Source organism: Equus asinus, chromosome 5 (assembly GCF_041296235.1).
Source record: "Equus asinus isolate D_3611 breed Donkey chromosome 5, EquAss-T2T_v2, whole genome shotgun sequence".
Taxonomy (NCBI): domain Eukaryota; kingdom Metazoa; phylum Chordata; class Mammalia; order Perissodactyla; family Equidae; genus Equus; species Equus asinus.
The window spans coordinates 95,868,687-95,887,623 of record NC_091794.1 but is presented as its reverse complement, the minus strand read 5'-3'; the positions used below and the strand labels follow the sequence as shown (position 1 = coordinate 95,887,623).

General features: G+C 54.5%; 2 protein-coding genes across 7 annotated transcripts in view; one reads left to right on the top strand and one right to left on the bottom strand.

Moving 5' to 3' along the window:
- Positions 1-11,063, top strand: part of GRHL3 (grainyhead like transcription factor 3) — a 34,295-nt gene extending 23,232 nt beyond the window's left edge. For both annotated transcript variants that reach the window (XM_014855060.3, XM_044769998.2), the window contains exons 12-16: positions 1,043-1,077; positions 2,492-2,580; positions 3,435-3,520; positions 5,957-6,021; positions 10,100-11,063. In XM_014855060.3, the coding sequence (XP_014710546.1) occupies positions 1,043-1,077; positions 2,492-2,580; positions 3,435-3,520; positions 5,957-6,021; positions 10,100-10,214 (390 nt within the window). In that variant the 3' untranslated portion in view covers positions 10,215-11,063. The remainder of the gene's footprint in view (positions 1-1,042; positions 1,078-2,491; positions 2,581-3,434; positions 3,521-5,956; positions 6,022-10,099) is intronic.
- A 3,564-nt stretch (positions 11,064-14,627) lies between these two features.
- STPG1 (sperm tail PG-rich repeat containing 1) overlaps positions 14,628-18,937 on the bottom strand; it is a 53,347-nt gene continuing 49,037 nt past the window's right edge. For all 5 annotated transcript variants that reach the window (XM_070510698.1, XM_070510697.1, XM_014855056.3 and 2 more), the window contains 2 exons: positions 17,686-17,876; positions 14,628-15,869 (listed from right to left, as the gene is read on the bottom strand). In XM_070510698.1, coding sequence (XP_070366799.1) covers positions 15,793-15,869; positions 17,686-17,876 — 268 coding nt within the window. In that variant the 3' untranslated portion in view covers positions 14,628-15,792. The remainder of the gene's footprint in view (positions 15,870-17,685; positions 17,877-18,937) is intronic.

The following is an 18,937-nucleotide window of genomic DNA, read 5'->3' as shown; positions in this document are numbered from 1 at the left end:
CAAGCACCTTGGACGTGCCAGGAGTGCCAGGCCGAGCCCTTTGCTACAGAGCCTCATTTCCCCCTCACGGCCATCCTTTGGGGTAGAGACGCAATGAAAATTCCCACTTTTCAGACAAGGTCACGCAAGTCATTGGCAGAATCCAGATCCCAGAGCCTGTCTACTAGTTTACTTCCATAGTAGAGGTCATAGCTCACTACTGTTTAGGTGGGAATGTCTGCAGAGGTCGCCCTTGGTTTATAAGACTTGGAACAAGATAAGTGATGGAGCTAAAAGAGCAGCCAGTACTGATGTCACCCTTGGCACACGTGTCAAGTCCTCTGCATGTCCACCATCCTCCCTTCACTGCCCCGGAAGCAGTGCTGTGGCCTCCATAGCACCGGCAGCTGCATTAACCTGCTCTTTTTCCCCAACCAGAGGCCCCAAGGAGGGAGATGACCACTCGGGATTAAGGCCCTGTGGCCAGGTTGATGGCTATTCTGTGGAGGGAAGTGTGGGGACCAGTCCTTGCACCTGTGAGCCTGAGCGAGGGGACACCCGGAAAGCAGAAAGAGCAGAGAGCCAGAGTCTGCATCCTGACTCTGCCTCCTGCCTGGGATGTTACCCTAGGAGCCTCTCTGCCCTCTCCGGGCCTCAGCTCGTGGGCCTGGCGATGACGGCACCAGACAGCGCGGTGCCAGGCACACAGGAGGGTTCAAAGAGCACCGCCTCTTCCCCTCGCCCCCTGCTGCCTCGGCTCTGACCACCTGGTTGCCAGCCGCAGACAGTCTGCAGTCCCCGCGCTGGGCATGCTGGGGCCCCGTGGGACTCAGTGATTCTGCCAGCATTCCTTTAGCACATCCCTGACTCAGCCGGCTTGGGCTGGATGTTTCCTTTCGACTCAAGATCTCAGCTCACTTTAGGGGAGTTATCTGAGCAGCATGGGCTGGAAAGGCATTGAAACTCCGTTCTTCTCCTTCCTCCCCCAAAGACTGTCCCTTCCAGAAAGGCTCCAGCCCCTCCTTCCTGCCTGTGATGGAAAATATCCTTTGTCTTCTTGCAGGCAGTGCCCTCGGCAGGACCTGGCAGCTCCAACAGGTACGGAGAGAAGCAGCCGCGGGCCTCGCCTCCCTGCTGTCCCCCTTTCACTGCCCGTGCTGCCCCCGCTGCCCTGCCTCTGTGGCCCCCCAAGCCGGAGGCTGGGCCCACAGGAAGCAGCCGGGAGGCGCTGCCCCAACCCCCAAGCTAGAGTCACACTCCTTTCTCCCTGAAACTGCCTGCGTTTTTATGGGTTTGTTTTATGTGAAAAGTTGGCGAATCTCTGGCGAGACACCTGCTTGTAAAAAGGGAAAGAAAAAGCCTCTGAGATGGTGGTGCAGGTTCGGGGAGTGAGGAGGGGAGGCTGTGCTGGAGAACTGAGGGGTCAACCCCCTCCTCCCCCAGCACACCCGCCAGACTCTGGGGGGGCACCCTTGGCCCTTCAGCCCAGGTAGGGCCTTGACACCCTTCCCTCTCTCAGCCACAGTCCCTTCACCTCTCTTGGCCTCAGCCTAGAAGCCTGTCTGATGAGGAGAATGGCCTCCTGGGCATGAGGCAGATATGAGGGCGGCGTGTAAATGGAATCTTTGTAAATGGGAAAGCACTTTATGAATCATTTGTAGTTGATATCAGTCTCTTCCCTGTAAACAAGAGGTCCTTTTCATAAGCTGCTTCACACCAAATTATGTCACTTAGCACCTCGCAACAGCCCCAGTGAGTCAGGCAAGCAGGGGTTATTGCTTCACTTTATGGATGAGGAAACTGAGGCTCAGAGAAGTGAAGTGACTTGCCCAAGGTTACACGGCTATTAAGGAGCAGAGGTGGGCTGGAACTAAAATGCCTACTCCAAATCACACAGCCCTTCCTTCTCCCACTGACTCACATCCTACCTGATTCTTTCAGAAAAGAATAATGTTGGGGCCAGCCCCGTGGCCGAGTGGTTCAAGTTCCACATGCTCCATTTCAGTGGCTGGGTTTGTAGGTTTGGATCTTGGGCACAGACCTATGCCACTCATCAGCCATGCTGTGGAGTCATCCCACATACAAAGTAGAGGAAGATTTGCAACAGATGTTAGCTTAGGACAAATCTTCCTCACCAAAAAAAAGAGAATAACATTGATGATGAAATAATAGTCCACATTTATTGAGGCTCTATTGTGCATCACACACTGTTCTAAGAGTAGTATGCATTATCTTCTTCAGCCTCAGACCTTTAGGAAGTATTGTTATTATTACTTTATTGCCACCCCATTTTATAGATGGGGACACAGAGAGACTAAGGGACTCACCTTGAGTCACGCAGGGAGTGGCAGGGCTGGGATTTGAACCCAGGTAGTCTAACTCCAGAATCTGTTCCTTTAACCGCTGTCCCACTGCTTGATGCCAGCCCTTATGGGGTCTTCTCCCCCGCTGGGGCCCCTTTGACCCTGAGGTGCCCCTGGCTTCCTCACGAGCCCTCCCTCCTGCCCCGTAGGCTGCCCCTGAAGCGCACCTGCTCGCCCTTCACCGAGGAGTTTGAGCCTCTGCCCTCCAAACAGGCCAAGGAAGACGATCTGCAGAGAGGTACTCTCTCCCGCCTCTTCTGTTCTCTGAGCCCACCGCCAGCCCCCAGCCCCCAGGAGGCCTTCCCCAACACCTCGAACACCAATCCAGCCCCAGCAGCCAGGGCAGCACCCACCCAGCGGGGAGAGCATGAGGGCTGCCCTCCTCCTCGGAGCTTGGGTTGGGCCAAGACTTAAAGTGGGGTGTGGGTAAGGAGGGTGCCCAGGGTGCTGGGGAGACAGCCATGGAGCGAGAGGGCTTCTGTCTTGCCTGGCCTTGCTGGACAGGGCATCCTGGGGCAGCTGGTAAAGGCTACAAGCTCATTAAGTTGGGCAAGTTCCCCCCCTAGCTGCTTTCTCTCATGGGGGTGGGAGTGGGGTGGGGTTTCCATACCTGGCTTTCTGGCTTTGGCACTCAAATCTGTGAATGCCTGGGGGACATGCCCAAACTGCTGGGGGCTATAGCTGGCCATCAGGAAGAAACCAACCAACAGCTAAGATCAAAAGCTTCCAGCAGTCTTGACTTGAGCCTTGCACCACACTTGGTGTTTCCCAACGTCATGTCATTAGTTCTCACAACTCTGAAGTCGGGAGTGGAGCCGCCTCCATTTTCCATATTGATAAAGCGAGGCTCAGTGATGTTAAAATGACTTCTTCGAGGTCACACAGCCAGGGGGACTCAAACCCGCCAAGATCCGCCCAGTCTGAGCAAGTAGAGTGTTTCCCAGCTGGGTGCAGACCCTCAGCCAGGATTTGCCCTTTCTGCAGAAATCAATCTTACACTGAAGACAATATTTTTAAGATTGCTCGGTCCCCTGAGCTATTCCCGGGTTCATTTATCCCCCTCGGCCCACTAACGCCGCCTCTGTTTCTCAGTTCTGCTGTACGTGCGCAGGGAGACTGAGGAGGTGTTCGATGCCCTCATGTTGAAGACTCCGGACCTGAAGGGGCTGAGGAATGCGGTAAGAGGCCGTGGGGCCCCGCCTGCCCTGACCAGAGCCCCCTCTTGCACTCCTGTCCCCTCAGTCTTCACCACACAGTTCTGATTTCCCACAGGAAGCCTCTGGGAAGGAACATACTGGAACCTTGGCTCTCTGGTGGCCCACCTGTCCCACCCCATCTCGGGGGGCCTGCGGGCTCGGCTGTTGGGGGTGTGCCTCTGTGATGTTATCTCCCCCAGTGGAACCCTGGCTCCACCCTGGGAGTCACTCACGCCATAAATCCTCCTTAATCTGATGGCTGCTGTCTGACAGCCCAGTTTTTTGTTGGCTTTGCAAACCTGTTTCTGTTTTAATGGGAATGAAACCCAAAAAGGCCAGGCCCCAGAGACACTCTTTTTTCTTTCCCAGGGGGCCTCATTCCTCCAGCCTGTGGTTGGCTGGGGGGGCACTGGCTGGGGCGGCAAGGAGACCTTCCCCAACCCCCCAAACCACCAGAGAGCGGGTGAAACAGCCCTGAACAAAACCCACAGCAGCTCTGGGCTCCACTAAACTCTGAGCAAACAGTCTCCACCAGGGCCAGCTGGGCTTAAAGGTCGAGCCAAGCGACTCAGAAAAACCAGATGATTCCAAGATCTTGGGCTGGGGAAGGGAAAAATGAATCAAATAATATCATCTACCTTTTGTTGAAGACCCACTATGTGCCAGGCATTTTGTCGGGCATGCCGTGTTTGCTAGCTCATCATGTTCTCCTAAGAACCCTGAAAAGTGGGTACTGTTATCTCCTCATTTCCCGTGGGGAAACGGCCTCCCAGAGGTCAGGGGACTTACCAAGGTTACTGGAAGTGACAGAGCTGGGATTCCAGCCCGAGCTCTCTCCACTCTACTATGCTATCCTGTTCTCTTCACATCTCATCAGCCCTGCTTGGCACCAGCCCCAGGAAGTTGGACTCACAAAGGCGTTTATGTCACTTGAATATAGACTGAGAATCTTTGGGTTGGACAGTACCTTAAAAGGTTAGCTCCCCATCTGGTGCTTGAGCTCTCTCCCCAGTAGCTCTTCCAAGTGGCTGCCCGCTCCTAACTTGTATACTTCCAGGAATGGAGAGCTCATTACCTAATGGGCTGCCTATCCTGTCTTTGTACTACTGTGGTTAGAAATTTCCTAAATTCTTGCCTAGATTGACTTGAGATCTTCCTGGTAGCTTCTGGCCACATTGCCATTCAGATAAATAGTCTAAGGAGTTTTCTTGCCTGGAGGGATCTCTGTCAAGGCAGAGAATAACCGAGGAGCTGAGTCTGGTCCTCTTCCTAAAAGGCCCAAAGAGGAAAACCTCAGCCGGAAGCCCTCTGCCTGAGGTTGCTGCCACTTCAGGGCAGTCAGTGACAGCAGACAGCAACACTTGACTGAGCTCCCGCCTGGGACAGCACTGGGCTGGGCCCTGTACCCCATCGTCTCAGTTCATGTGCAGAGCCACCCTCTGCGTACATCCCATTCTTCCACCCATTTTACAAATGAGGAAACTGAGGCTCAGTGAAAGAAGGCGACTTGTTCAGAGTTCTGCCACTCCAGGTGGTGGAGCTGGGACCAGACCCCATCTGTCTGCCTCAGAGGAAACGTCAGGAGTTCTGGGAGAAACGGGCTGACCCTGGCTGTGGGAGCTCAGGCAGGTCGTTCACAGGCCTCTGAGCTACAGTTTCCTCATCCGGAGAATAAGCACCACCGTTCTGGGATGTGATGAGCAGGAAGCCTGGGTTCTAGGCTAGGCCTTGGGCATGTGGTTTTTCTTCTTCGAGCTCAGCATCCTCATCCATCAAGTGGAATCAATTCCTGCCTAGAAGAGGGAAATGTCTGGGTTATCCCCCCTCACAACAAGGCAAGAGCATCCCCATTGCTCCACTTCTTAAATAATAATCATGACCATTTATTGAGGTCTTAGTACTTGCCAGGAACTGTGCTAAGTGTTTCATGAGGACCAATTCATTAAATTCTTCCAGCAACCCTATGAGGTAGGCACTATTACCGTCGCCACGAGTCGTTTGCACAAAGTCGGCAGCTGGTGAATGGGGAACCCTGAGCCCTGGCACAACCTGAGTCTGCCTGCAGCCAGGGTTCTTTGGGATGTTTTACAGCCATGAAGCACGCTGCTTGTCAAGATTCTGTTGTGATGTGGGGAGATTTATAATATATGATGATAAGTAAAAAAGTTATATAAAACTATCTGTGGAATATAAAAAATCTATACACATGGCCAAAAGATGGGGAAGAATACACTCAGATATTAATGGGGTTTATCTCTGGGAAGCAGCGTTAGGGATGATTGTAATTTTCTTCATTGTATTTGCCACAGTGTAGATATATATAACTTTATAATCAGGAAATAAGAAGTCATGGTATAAAAGAGAGGTACAGATCTGGTTTTGGCAGCAGACGGTGAATCCTTTACTATTCTCTTCCAGATCTCTGAGAAGTATGGGTTCCCAGAGGAGAACATTTACAAAGTCTACAAGAAGTGTAAGCGGGGGTAAGTGCCCAGGACCGCTCCCCCCACCCGGCCCCCAACACGGTGGCTCAGGGAGCTCCCGGCAGGTGGCTCTGCCCTGCGGGGGCCTGCTGCTCCGTGCTGAGCCCTGTTTGTCCTTGGCTTCATGGAGAGGATGTGGAGTTGGGTGGAGAGCCCCCAACAGGCCAGGGCCGCCAGCAGAGACCAGACATTGACACAACCCGGAAGGAAAGGAGTGGGAGACCAATGGAAGGGTCTTGCTAGACGACCTCCTCAGGTAGAGGGGGTCCATGGCAGAAGACTCAGGTTCAAGTCCCAAGGCCACTGGATAACCAAGTCATCTGATTATAATGATAAAGATGTTAGTCACTCGCACTCACTTGACCACCTACTGTGTGTCAGATACCAGGCTAAGCACATCTCATTTAACCCTAAGCCACACCGAGAGGTAGATACCATTACCTACACTTCACACATAGGGAAACTGAGGCTCATGGGTGAAAAGCAGTGTTCAGGGGCAGGAGCAGCAGAGTAAAGGCACAGAGGCAGAGCCCAGCAACGATGCTTCTGGCTGAGTCAGGGGGCCTAAAGGGGAGTGGGCAGCGATGGGTCTGAAAAGGGAGTTATGACTGGCCGGTTTGAGGGAGCCCCGCCATGCATGTGCCGCAGGCCTCCTCCACCCGCAGGTCTGGCCCAGGCAGGAGGGAGTTAAGCTTTATCCTCCAGGGGGCCAGGCAGGGCCTGCCGCCTAAGCCTACTGTGGGCTCCTGGGGCTTAGTGCTGAGGACCACAGCACCTTTTCTATCTGCCCAGGAGATCCCTTGGCTGGTGGGGGGTGGGGAGGCGGAGGGCCACATGGTGACTGCCCTCCCAGGCTTCAGTCCCCTAGTTAGAGCCAGTGAGCTGCACCCCTGCAGCCCTTGCTAACCAGGTCCCTTCACCAGCCCAGCACGGGGCCCTGGGCAGTGAGGAATTGTCACTGCCGTTCCCTGCCCAGAGGACTAGGACCAGGACTCTGGGAAACACCCCAGCGCCCCTGCCCACAGCCCAGACCCCATCCTCCTGCTCTGGACAGTCGAGCTCCAGCTGCACTCTCTAGCTGCCCCTGGAAGGTGCTCAGGCATTGCCCCGTGGCTACTGTCTGTGCTTTCCTTTTTAGAAGACTTTGCAAAGTAAGGCAGGTTTTATACTCAGGTTGAGGCCCCTTCCAGCCAAGCCCTGGTGGCCTCCTCCCTCACAGCCCGGCCCTGCCTCCCTCCCTCCCTCCCTCCCTCCTCTGGTTCCCACCCAGCCTCTCACAGAAGGGTGGGGCGGGGGAGGTACACGGCCCTGTAGCCCCTGGGAAAGGATCCGTTTGGTTTTGGTTGTATGAGTGTCTAGGGTTTTTTGTGTGTTTTTTTCCTTCCAAGTTTCGGTTTCAAACTGGGGCTCACACGCTCTCTGGAGCGGAATCCACCTCATAGCGGAGGGCAGGCTCTGCTTTGCCCAGACAAGCCCAGCCCCACTTCCCCTTGGGTGCCAGTGCCCACGCCCCTAGCTGCAGCCCCACCTGCAGCCAGCCTCCCTTACGGACCCCCCCACGGGCTGGGCTCAGGGGTTGGGAGTGCCTCGTGTATGATTTGGCTGGGGAGGGGGGCCTGCATATAAGCCTGCCCCACTGGTAGAATTGCAAATCGCTCCCTTAAGCCCCAGCCAGCTATTTAAAACATAATTATAATAACTTCCATTTGTGAGCACTTCCTACATGCCAGGCACTGAGCTAAATAACTCCCAGGCATCATCTCATCTCATTTGAGTTTGGAACAATTATCTCCATTTCTACAGATGAGGAAACTGAGGTTCAGAGTAGTCCCAGGGTCACAGAGTTAGTAATTGGCAGAAGGAGCCCTGGCCTGTCTAAAGCCTGTGCATGTACCCACTATTTTATCTTGCCTCCTGCTTGTTCCTCTAACCGCTAAGCAATGTGCAAATAAAGGCTGTGGCCAGGCCGGTGATGTGTTTGCCCAGCCTCATAGCCCAGGGCATCACGCAGCGGCCCTTCAGAGGCACCCCACACCCCATACACACCCCCAACCAGGAAAACCTCAGGCCTAGGAGTGTCTGAAATGCCTAAAGGAGAAGGGTCCCCAAAAAACCTTTGGGAGAGGAGAGGCCAGACTCCCTTGCCACCTCCCTCCATCGGATTCCCCTCATCTGAGGCACAGGAAGTTCTCGTCAGTGGCCTAGTTTATTTTCACAGAACCCTCCTGTGGACAAAGGTAGATACAATCAGCTTTCCAAGCACCACTGAGTGCTTGAAAGATTAACAAAGACATTGTTTTCACTGGCCGCGTGCCAGGGGTGTCATGCGAACCAGGACAGAAGACAGCGAGAAGCTGGCGAGTGACAAGAGGCCCACATTCTGGGACAGGGGTTCCTGACAGGCCCCTGCCTCTAGGGCCTGGTTGTCACTGACCTCTGAGGGAGGGACTCCCTGGGCCTGTCTGGGGTCCTGTGCATAGGCAGGGCTGGGTCCCAGAAAGGCCCCGCCTGGGGGTGGAGCGAGGCGGCCTGCAAGTTGGTGCGCGTGTGACATTCGCCTAGTGCCGGGCACCTCGGAACACCCAGTAACGCCACCACGTGAAAGACACAAAAACCCCGACGCCGACAAAGCGCCCACCCTCTGCCCCAGCCCTGGGCTCCTGTGGTCTGTTCCCAGCCTGAAGCCCCCAAAGATCCCTGTGTGACGCCAAGGAAGTGCACTCAGAGCCGAGGGGGCGGGATCCTGTAATTAGACGCTGGCCGTCAGCACCCAGGCCTCCTTCCTAAAGCAGCGGCTGCTCATGCTCTGCAGAGGCAACTGGACGTGGCCCGTCTGCTTTGGCTCGCCACCGTCTCCACTGCCCCTCCCTCCCTGGGCGATGAGGGGACAAGGCCACCGCCTCCCCGGTGGGGTCCTCAGTGGTCTGGGATTCTCAGCCCCCCAACTCCTCCTGACTTAAAACTGTCTCGCCTCATCCAAACCCTCCCTCAGGCCTGGGTTTTGCCTTCCTTATTTATGCCACTTCCTAACTTGTATTTATAGGGGCTTTTGTTTGTCTTTTTCTTTCTAAAAAATGTGATACAGTCAAAAGAGGCAAAAGGCTGGATTCAAATGCCAGCACTGCCGTCTAACTGTGTGACCCCAGGCACGTGGCTTGGATTCTTTGAGCCTCCGCTTCCCCATCTGTGACCTGGAGGCGTATGGTTGTAAGGATTCGTCCTGCCAGTCCCTACCAGTCTGAACCCCTGGAGGGCAGGTGTCGGATCTCTATACGGCCCTTGTTCTTGCTGGAGCAAGGCCCTGCGTGTGGAAAGGCATCAGCAAATGCTGGTGGGGTGAATAGATGAAAATACTCAACTCCAAAGGCCATCCTACCCACATGGCCAGGTCAGGTCACATCTCACTGGGTCTGTCCTCAGGGAGGCTGCCTTCGAGGGCTGCCCTTGGCACACGCTCTGGCTTTGACCCCTGCAGAGGGCCACAGCTGGGGCGGCTCCGTCCCTCTCCGGTTGGCCCTGGTCTTTACCTGAAGAGTACGGGGGGAGAGCGAGCCCAGGCCCTCAAGTCGATTGCACCGTCCCCGAGGTCTAGCTTCCTGGAGTCAGAGCCGAGAGGGCCAGGCGCCCCTGAGTGACACGCCCCAGCCTCCTGCTGAACCCAAACCGCACTGGTCCTCCCACCACACCTCCTGCACTTGAAGTCACACTCCACGTCCCAGTCCTCAGCCTGGCCTGGCGACTGGGGAGCACTGCGTCTCCCCCAGATCTCCGTACTGTTGCTCAGAAGCGTCCGTCCTCGTGTGTGAGGAGAGGCCATCTGGTGCAGTAGGTGGGTGCGGGAGCCAGCAGGTCTGGGTTTGAGTTGTGGCCCGACCACGTGGGCCTCTGCCCTTCCCTGTAGAGCAGGATGGGGAGCACCCACCTGGCAGGGTGTTACGAGAGTCGGCAAGAAAATCTGGGAGCTGCCTGAAATGTGTGGGCACCCAGCAGGTAGTGACCATTACTATCATCCTTGTCACTCAGAGGGCCCAAAACAGGGGCTTGCCACACTCTAGCCGCGTCTCCGCTTCTCTTCCAGAATCCTGGTCAACATGGACAACAACATCATTCAGCATTACAGCAACCACGTCGCCTTCCTGCTGGACATGGGGGAGCTTGATGGGAAGATTCAGATCATCCTGAAGGAGCTCTAAGGCCCGAGTGAGCCAGCGCGCACCCCCTCAGACCCCTGGGGGTAGGCTCCAGGCAAGGAGCCAGCTGGGGAGCGGCCGCCCCCACACACAACCTCTCCTCACGCCTCAGTGCCGTTACTTGAACGCCCTCCCTGAGGGAAGAGGCCCTCCAGTCGCAAGCCTGTGGATGTCGGGGCCGGGGACAGACCTGGGAGGTGTCCTGATCCGAACCTCCTCCTCTTGCTTGACTCTGCTCCCTGAACTTCCTGCCAGTGCCCGTCTGGCCAGAGACGGTGTCACCTCGGTTCACATACCCAACATGCTGTTTCCTCCTCAGCAGACCCTCCTCTGCAGTCGACCTCCTGCGGCTGCCCCGGCAGACGGCGGAAGCAGAGCCTCTCTCTCAGCGCCGCTTGACTGCTGTCTGGCCCCACTCCTGATTCTCCCATCGACTTCAGACCTATGACTTCTTGCCCTTTGGTCAGTTAACTTGAAATCTCTTGATTTTCAGTGCAAATAACTTGGGCACTCTAGTGGAAACACTCTTCCTCACAGACTTCTTCCATGCAAGATGGAAATAATGGAGCTGATCCACTAGAACGAAGTGGCCGCTGTGTAAATTGACCGTCATGCCGCTCCCTGTTGTATACATTTCTTATTTACAGTTTTCATTTATGTTATATATATATAAGTATATATTGTATATATATGCCACATTTTATATTTTTCATGGATACATTTTTATCATTTCAAAAAATGTGTATTTCACATTTCTTGGACTATTTTTTTTAGGTGTTATTCAATTATGCATTTTATATACACATATGGTATTTAGTAATAAAATCCCACCTATGTATTACTTCAGATGCTACACTTGTGAACGTCTTTTGTGAAAATCTTCCAGGGAGAGAGGGTGAAAGTAGACCAGGCCTCTCTCCTCTCTATCCCGTGAGCGGTGCACCCGGGATGTGAAGGACGATGGTAAGTGCTGGGCACTGGTGAAGCAGAGGTGCCCGCCTGGCAGACAGCAGGAACCTGATGTTCAGATCTCTGTTCTGTGCAGTCCCACAGGCTGAGTGCTATGGCTTTAGGATCGCTGACTGGAGATGAAGAAGTCCTGGGAAGGGTCCAGGATGACCTTGCTGAGGACCGCACAGCTGGAGCCAGGGGGCAGAGCCCGGGGCTGGGAACCACGTGACCTGAGTTCTTGTGTCAGCTCTGCCCCCACACTCAGCTGAGTCACTTTCCCTGTAGCTGGCTCCTACCGGCTCACACAGGTGACTGTGCCCATCTCTTCCCAACTCTGTGGTCAGTGACATCGTGTTGGTGCGCTGGTGGGGAAGTATTTACACCAGGGGAATTGACAAATGCTACAAGTCAAGGTCTTATTTCCCCTGGAGAACAAATCACAAATCACGCCTGCCTCCCTCCCTCCTTCCCCTCCTTTCTTCCTTCGTCCCTCCCTCCCTCCCCACACCCCTTTTTTCCTTCCCCAGCTTACAGCACGCCACCACCTCTAGGCTTTGGTTTCTGTGGCCATAAACTGAGGAGCATGGTCTACATGGGTCATTTGTAACTCTCACCCTTAGGGCCCCGGAGTTCACTGGCAGGTCTCAAAGGCCACCTCGAGGTCGGGGAGGGGACAGCAGGCAGCCCCTGAGTATCCTCCCGGACTTCAATCCTGGCAGCTCTGCTTTTCTTCACTTAATTTTAGGGTTTCTTGTAAACTTTTGTCTGAACAAAATTTTTTTAAAAGTTTGAAAACCACGGATGTCTCTCAGGGTCTCCCAGCTCTGCCAGTCAGAGTCTAGGGTCCCATTTCCCAAGGCCCCGCCTGGAGACGCTAGCCCAGGTGCAAAAAAGTTAGGGGAAGCCAAAGAGCTCGGCAATCAAGATAAATCATAGTTCAATGCAATGTTTTTTTTAAAATTAAGGTAAAAAAAATCCATGAGGAACAAAATACCAAAACTTTGAAGCCAGGATCAGTATTACTGAAGTTTCTTTGGCCTCAGGCTCCCACATGGCTTGCCTGGCACTGCTCGAGGGACCTGTGGAGCACCCAGAGTTGCTCTGCCCCCTCCAGGCCACACCGCCACCATGACATCAGATGTCAGCTCAGGGGGATGTGTGAGGATGAAAGGATGGAGCAGGTGCAGGGTACCGGCACAGGCACACCGCCAGGCCCAACAGAGGCGCTCAGCATCTGTTCATTTCCCGCCTCCTGAGCCTCCTGCCAGCTCCCTCCCCCAGAGCTGGCTGGGAAGCAGGAAGGTGGTGCAGGCGTCTCAACCTTGACTGCATATCAGAATCCCGGAATCATGGAGTCACCATCACTGGGGCGCTTTTAGCCCCACCCCACACCCTCCCAGCTGCCCAGACCCCACCCACCCTGGAGAATTAAATCAGAATTTCTGGGGGTGGGACCCAGGCCTCAGCACTTTTTAAAGCCCCCAAGTGATTACAGTGCGCAATCCAGGTCCAGAACCACTGCTCTGAAGAGGCCGTAGCTATGCAGGCCTCCAAGGCTCCCCGGTCTGCCAGCGTCTGGCTGGGTTAACGAGCACAAGGAGCTACAGTGTCGGGCACGCCCGCTGCAGCACTCCAGAATGAGCCCCCATACTCCCACAGCCTCCCGCAAAGCCACCAGGGCCCATTTCTCTTCCCCTCCACGTGAAGACAAGAGAGCCGTCACTGCGCCAGAAGGCCATTTGGACGTCCAGGAGAGCCCTGCAAGCCGGGAGGAGTCAGGCCTGCCCTCAGAGAAGGGCAGGAGAGAGGGCCGCTCCTGAGCCCCACAGCTGTCATCCAGGACTGTCTTTCACTCCAAAGTCCGCAAAGGTGGAAGGAGTGATGGTCAGTCCCTTCCAAACAGGGAGTCACTTCACACAGGCAGCTGCTGGCTGGTGGAGAGGGCGTCCCCCGCCTGCAGGCAGCCTGTGCCTAGTAGACCCGGCAGTGAATGAGGGGAGAAAGGGATGAAGGAGGAAAGCAGGAGAGCGAGAGTGAATGAATAAGTGAGGGAGGGAAGGAGAAAGGAGGGAGCGAGGACGCATGAGTAGGTCAGTAAGCAGCCCGAAGGCCAGATGAAGAGTTCAGCAATTAGTGCACTTATGAGACCCTGCTACTCCAAGTGTGGTCCACGGACCAGCAGCATCGGCATCGTCTGAGAGCTTGTTAGAAATGCTTATACCCAAAACTAACATAACATTATATGTCAATTATATCTCAATTTTTAAAAAAAGAAACAGAAATGCAGACCCTCAGACCCCACCCCAGACCTACAGACTCTGCCTTTTGACATCTCCAAGTGAGCTGCATGCATGTTAAAATTTGGAAAATACTTTATTAAACTATCAGTGTATCCTAACCCTAACAGGACACATAATCACACTGAGAACTTTAATAAAGACACTGATGCCCAGACCCCACCTCAGATCAATTAAATGAGAACTCTGAGGGTCCGGGCCTGCGCAGGCTGTCTCTGTAACAGCGCACAAGCTGATTCCAACGCACAGCTGGGACGTGAGAACCGCTGGGCAGGACAGAGCTGTGAGAGGCCTGTGACATCTTGAGAGAGACTGGATACAATCAAGACAGACCTGAGCTCAGCGCCTCAGCTCCCGTCATGTATTCCACAGAACATGGATTCCAACGAGCCAAGGGCAGCCCTGCCGTTCTCTTCCCAGAGTCCCCTCTTTCCTGACCCCTTAGAGGTCCTTAGAGGGGACTCCTTCTGGAAAGACAGTCTTCACTGCTGATGCTCAGCCCAGCTGCTCATGAGGAGGAGAGGCCTGTTCTGTTTTCCCATGCATCACCCCCAGCCTCTGCCCACAGTGACCCCAGAGCCAGCCACTCCCAGCCCAGTGGCCCCCCGAGGGCCAGAGGGACCTAAAAACCAAGGCCTTGGGATCTGGCCCCACCATCAAGAGTCTGGGGCCAAAGAGAGGTACAGCTCCAAGTGTCAGCTTTAAAAGGAGTTTCCAGAACTTCTAGCACGCAGTGGACAACGAACGGCCTGCAGAAGAGTGTCCTCTAGCCCAAACAAAAAATTTTAAATTGAAATATGGTTGTCAACATCTCAAATCAAGAGATTTCACATTTTAAAGGCCCCCCAGATTCTGTTGAAGAATCCACAGACCTGGCAGCTGTTAGCTGGAGCCATGCTGGAGGCCCCTCGAGATGGGCGTGGCCTGGGCTCCTGCATTCCCATCCCTGCCTTGCCTGTTTGCTCCACGCATTGCCCACCCAGGCGCTGGAAGTGCTTGACCTTGAGCCCCTGAATTCTAAACCTTGAGGAGAAGCTATGGACCTGAGAGGACGGAAGGAGGCACGAAGCGTTCTGCCTTTAGGTCCAGACTTCCTCACTCTTCGCACAGTGCTCCAGCTCAAAGCAACGGGCGCTTGCAGGAATCTGAGGTTCACAAAAAGGCCAGCTTTTGCGAGAAGCGAGAATTCCGTTTAATTGGATATGTAACTCCATTCTCCCTGCTTCTTCCTCACCCAACCCTCCCATCGGCCAGTTCTGACAGGAAGGCGCAGGATGTAAGCGTCACAGAGAAAAGTCAGGAGGGAGCCGAGGGGAAGGGAGAGGCCATGTGGATGCGGGGGAGAGGGGAGAGGCGACTGCACAAGAGACTTCCATTACAAAAGAGACAGACAACACCGATGTTTGGGGAAGAGGAGATGTGTGGTTACTTCCATTTCCTCTTGGTTCTTTGGGAATCTCTTCCTCTTGCTAAGAGGAAACGACCTGGCAGGCCAGAAAAGATCCATTAAAGATTGTGTTACACTTGAGCCAGAGGTCGGGGAGGGATGGAGACAGGCCGGAGGGAGAAAGCCCCGGTGGAGGTAAGCACCTGCCAGCACGGGGCCGCCCTGCCCCTCAGAACCACCGTGTCCAGGACTCCGGCTTCAGCAGGGTCCTGCCCATGTCTGCTGTTGAACACAGGGCCAATACACGGACGTGGCGGCCTCTGAAGGCGGGCAATGAGCACAGTGACCACGGTGACTGGCTGCCAGGCTCTTCCTGAAGGTGAGATACGAAGGCTTAGCTGGGGAAGGGCCCAGGCAACCCCTTCGTGTCTCTGTCACAAGCGCCTCTGGGCCTTCTGGCTCCAGGAACTCCAGGAGGAGTCTGGAAGTCAAGGCCAGAGGTGGGAGCAGGCCTGGGCCGCAGCCCTGTGCTGTTCGCCCTGCAGGTACTCCCTGGGCCCCAGAGCCCTGGCTGAGTGTCAGGCTTCTAGGCGGGCATCCGCCATTGTCTGCCTTCTCCCTGGAGTCTGAGCTTCAGGAGTCCCTTAAGTCTGAGAGGAGGGGTGCAGAAGCCAGCCTGGATGGGTGCAAGATGAAGTAACCAAGGGAGGCTCTGTGCCCTCCTCATTTCTGCTCAGAAAACCCCTGGAGTCAGCAGGGGTGGTGTCCAATCTCCAGGAGGCAGCTCAAGACAATGATCAAGGCCATAACACTAGGCTGGGGTGGTAGAGCTGCCCCCATGTCATCAGCTGTCACACACGAAACAGGCGTTCTCTGCATGAACGTCCTGGGGAACCTGGGTGGGGCAGCTGGTGGCCAGTGTTCTCCCCGAGCTTATGTGAGGTCACTACAACACTGGGATCCACTTCTTGTCCTCGTTGTAGAGAAAGGATTGCTTTCCTGGGAATTCCGGCTTGTATGTAGCTGTGAGGAGAGAGAGAGAGAGACGGCATTAAGAGACACAGGCCAGCTGCTCCAGTCTCTGGTATTCTATGTTGGAGCTGCAAGGCCCCTGCATCTTCCACGTGGGGAGACAGAGGAAGGGACTGGCCCGAGGTTACACGGCTCTTAACTGGACTCGAACTCCGGCGTCCCACCTTCTCTAACTCATTTTAACTTCTTTAACAGGAGAAAAGTTGCAAAAGAGTTTTCTATGAAATTTGAAACAAATATTGAGTTAAAGCAATATACTTAAAGAAGCAAGGTGTCAGTTTGGTGGGGTTTTGTATTGATTTAGTTCAGAAATTTCCAGAGAAGTGAAGCCATGACAAGAGCAGGCACGGTTCCCAGGAGATCAGCCGCCAGGACCACAGAGGGCTTGGGAACCACCAGTGGGGGTGACTGGAAACTCTGTGGACGCTGATTTGGTTAAGGAGGGGTGGTGCACTCTTGGTGTACCCAGGAAGCGGCTGATGGGAGCACAGGGCGGTCCAGGTAGATGTGCGCCCACTAGAAGCCGAGAAGGCAGATGTTTGCATGTGCGTGAGCCCAGGAGGCCCCACGTGGCGGGGGTGATCACAGCAGCAGGAACTGGCCTGCACCCGTGAGCCAGGTGCCTCGCACCGTGCGCAGGCTGGAGAGGACTCAGAAAAAGCTCCCAGAGGCCAGGACCAAACAGGGTCGGGCATGGGTTCCCGCCCGGAGCTCACCGCTCATAGGGAGCATTTGCCGAACCAAACTGAGTTCTGCCTGGACTGACCAGGTGACTCCAGGGTCAAACCTCTGCAGTCTTGTTGGCTTGATTATGGCTGCATTTCCAAGGCCGAAGCTACAAGAATGGCTTTCCCTTGTCCTGTCTACTTTACATTTTCCTCACCTGTGTGTTGGAGAGGAAGGTGTCTTCCTACCTGACTGATGCCTCTGGGGGCAAGCACGGGGCCCAAGTGTTCTTTGCCTCCCTAGGGTAGGAGCATCATCAGTGCTCACTGAAAGACTGAATTTAACAGAGCCAGCAGCCACCTCAGCTCTGCCTTCCTCCTCCCACACCACCTGCCCACCTGGGAGTCCCCAAGGCCACCAGTTCCGGTCAATGGGGGAATTAGCTAGGGGGCTGCATAGAGAGCAACAGATAGGTCGGGAGCACAGAGACTACCCACCAGAGCGAGTCCCTCATGCTGTCAGCTCTCATGGAGACCCCAGCAGTATGGGGATCCCGGCTTATGCTCATCCACGGACAGGGAATGGAACTGCATGTTTAAAGAACTGCTCCCATGAGCACCCCAGGTTTATTTCACGACAAACGAGGCAGAGAGGGGAATCACCTGTACTCTGCCCTGCGGGGCGCTCCCTGTGGATCTGTGCACACCCTGCTCTGCAGGCCTTCCCCGTCTGCGAACTGACTCGGCTAGACTACACCAGTCATTTCGACGTTTTTAAGAACACGAACTTTTTTGACAATCTGACAAAAGCTACAGCCCCTTTCCCCAGAAAATAATGTCTGCATGCTCTGAATCTGCAGATGATTTCAGGGTCACAGACCCCCTGGAGCCTGTCTTTGAGCCTCTTGGACGTTCACGGTCATTGGCTATGAATTCCTGGCCTGGATCATCTCTAAGAGCCCTTTCACCTTAAAAAAAGAAAAGGAACACTCTGAAAGGGTAAGCTGAAAAGTCTTCCAGATCTACTCTAACCCCTGTAAACTGTTTGGCAAACAGCCTATAAATCAGTGGTATTTGATGGCCCAGGAATGACAAACAATTCCAGATTTGGCTTTTACAATCATTTAAAACAATCCTCTGACCTGGGCCAGGCAGGCCTGGCTGGGATGGCACCGCTGTCCACCGGCTGGTGTTGGACACGAACGACGCACTCGAGATGAAATGCTTGGGGGGCCCCGTGTAGTCCACGATCTCATACTGACCAGGGCCCGGCAGAGGTGGCTTTGGGGGCAGAGGCAAAGGCTGGGCAGAGAAGTTCAGGATGGGGTTTTTCCTTCAGAAAAGACACAATGTGAAGATGTCACCAAAGCAGTCTATTGGGGAAATGGTAGTTTTTAGGCATACCCAAGACCTGCCCAGCACCAGTCGTCTGCAGGAGGACTGGACGTGGCACCACGAGACCTGTTTCTGCTGGCTCCACTGCCAGTGAGCTGGGGGCCCCCGGGCCTCAGTTTCCTTGGCTGCACAATGGCAACCATAACAGTACCTACCTTGTAGGCTTGTTGTCAGTGTTAAATGAGACGACATATCTAAAACATGGTACTCAAGATACGGCCCAGCACAAAGGGAGAGCTCAGTACACGTTGTTGCAGATGATGATGTCAAGCTAATTAGGAATGGCAGACAGCATCACCTCATGTGCCAACTCTGATCGATCAGTAGTGCCTGGCTAGAGCTCCGTGGAAAGATCTGAGGCCTCCCACGGGCTCCATGGCAAGAGCACTGGTGATCCACTTGTGATGTCTGCCATGGCCAGGAAAGGGGGAGAGGCATCACGAATTCCAGGGATTTGCCAGCCCAAGACTAGCAGACCCCTAGAGGCCACTCCAGTGTTAACACTCCAGAATCCCACGAAATATCTTCCTGGTGAGGCAGGATGCAGGAGTGGAAAAATACTGGGTTGAAAATTAAAAGACCTGCATAACACTCACCACTTACATTGTAACTGTTTGTTTTCAGATCTATCTTCCCCGCCTTCAGGAAAGCGGGTCTTTTACGTCTGGTACTGAGAGTAAGTGAAAGAGAAATGGAACCTGTGCTTGAGCCCTAGGTCACTAGTTCACTCTGCGCCTCAGTCTCCCCAACTGTAAAATGAGGGGGCTGGACACGATGACCTCTGAGGTCCCTCCCATCGGGCCTTGATTCACTGGGTTGCCCAGGGAATTCTGGGACTGTTAGGGGAGGCATGTACAATAGAAGGGCTGCCTACTCCCACCTCACCGCTGAAGCTTCTTCTAAGGTCTCTCACCAAAAGGGAAGAGAAGGTTCTCAGAGCACTAAACGGCCACAGGATCCTCACCCCAGCCCAAAGCCAAGCCATCCACACAGAGGAGG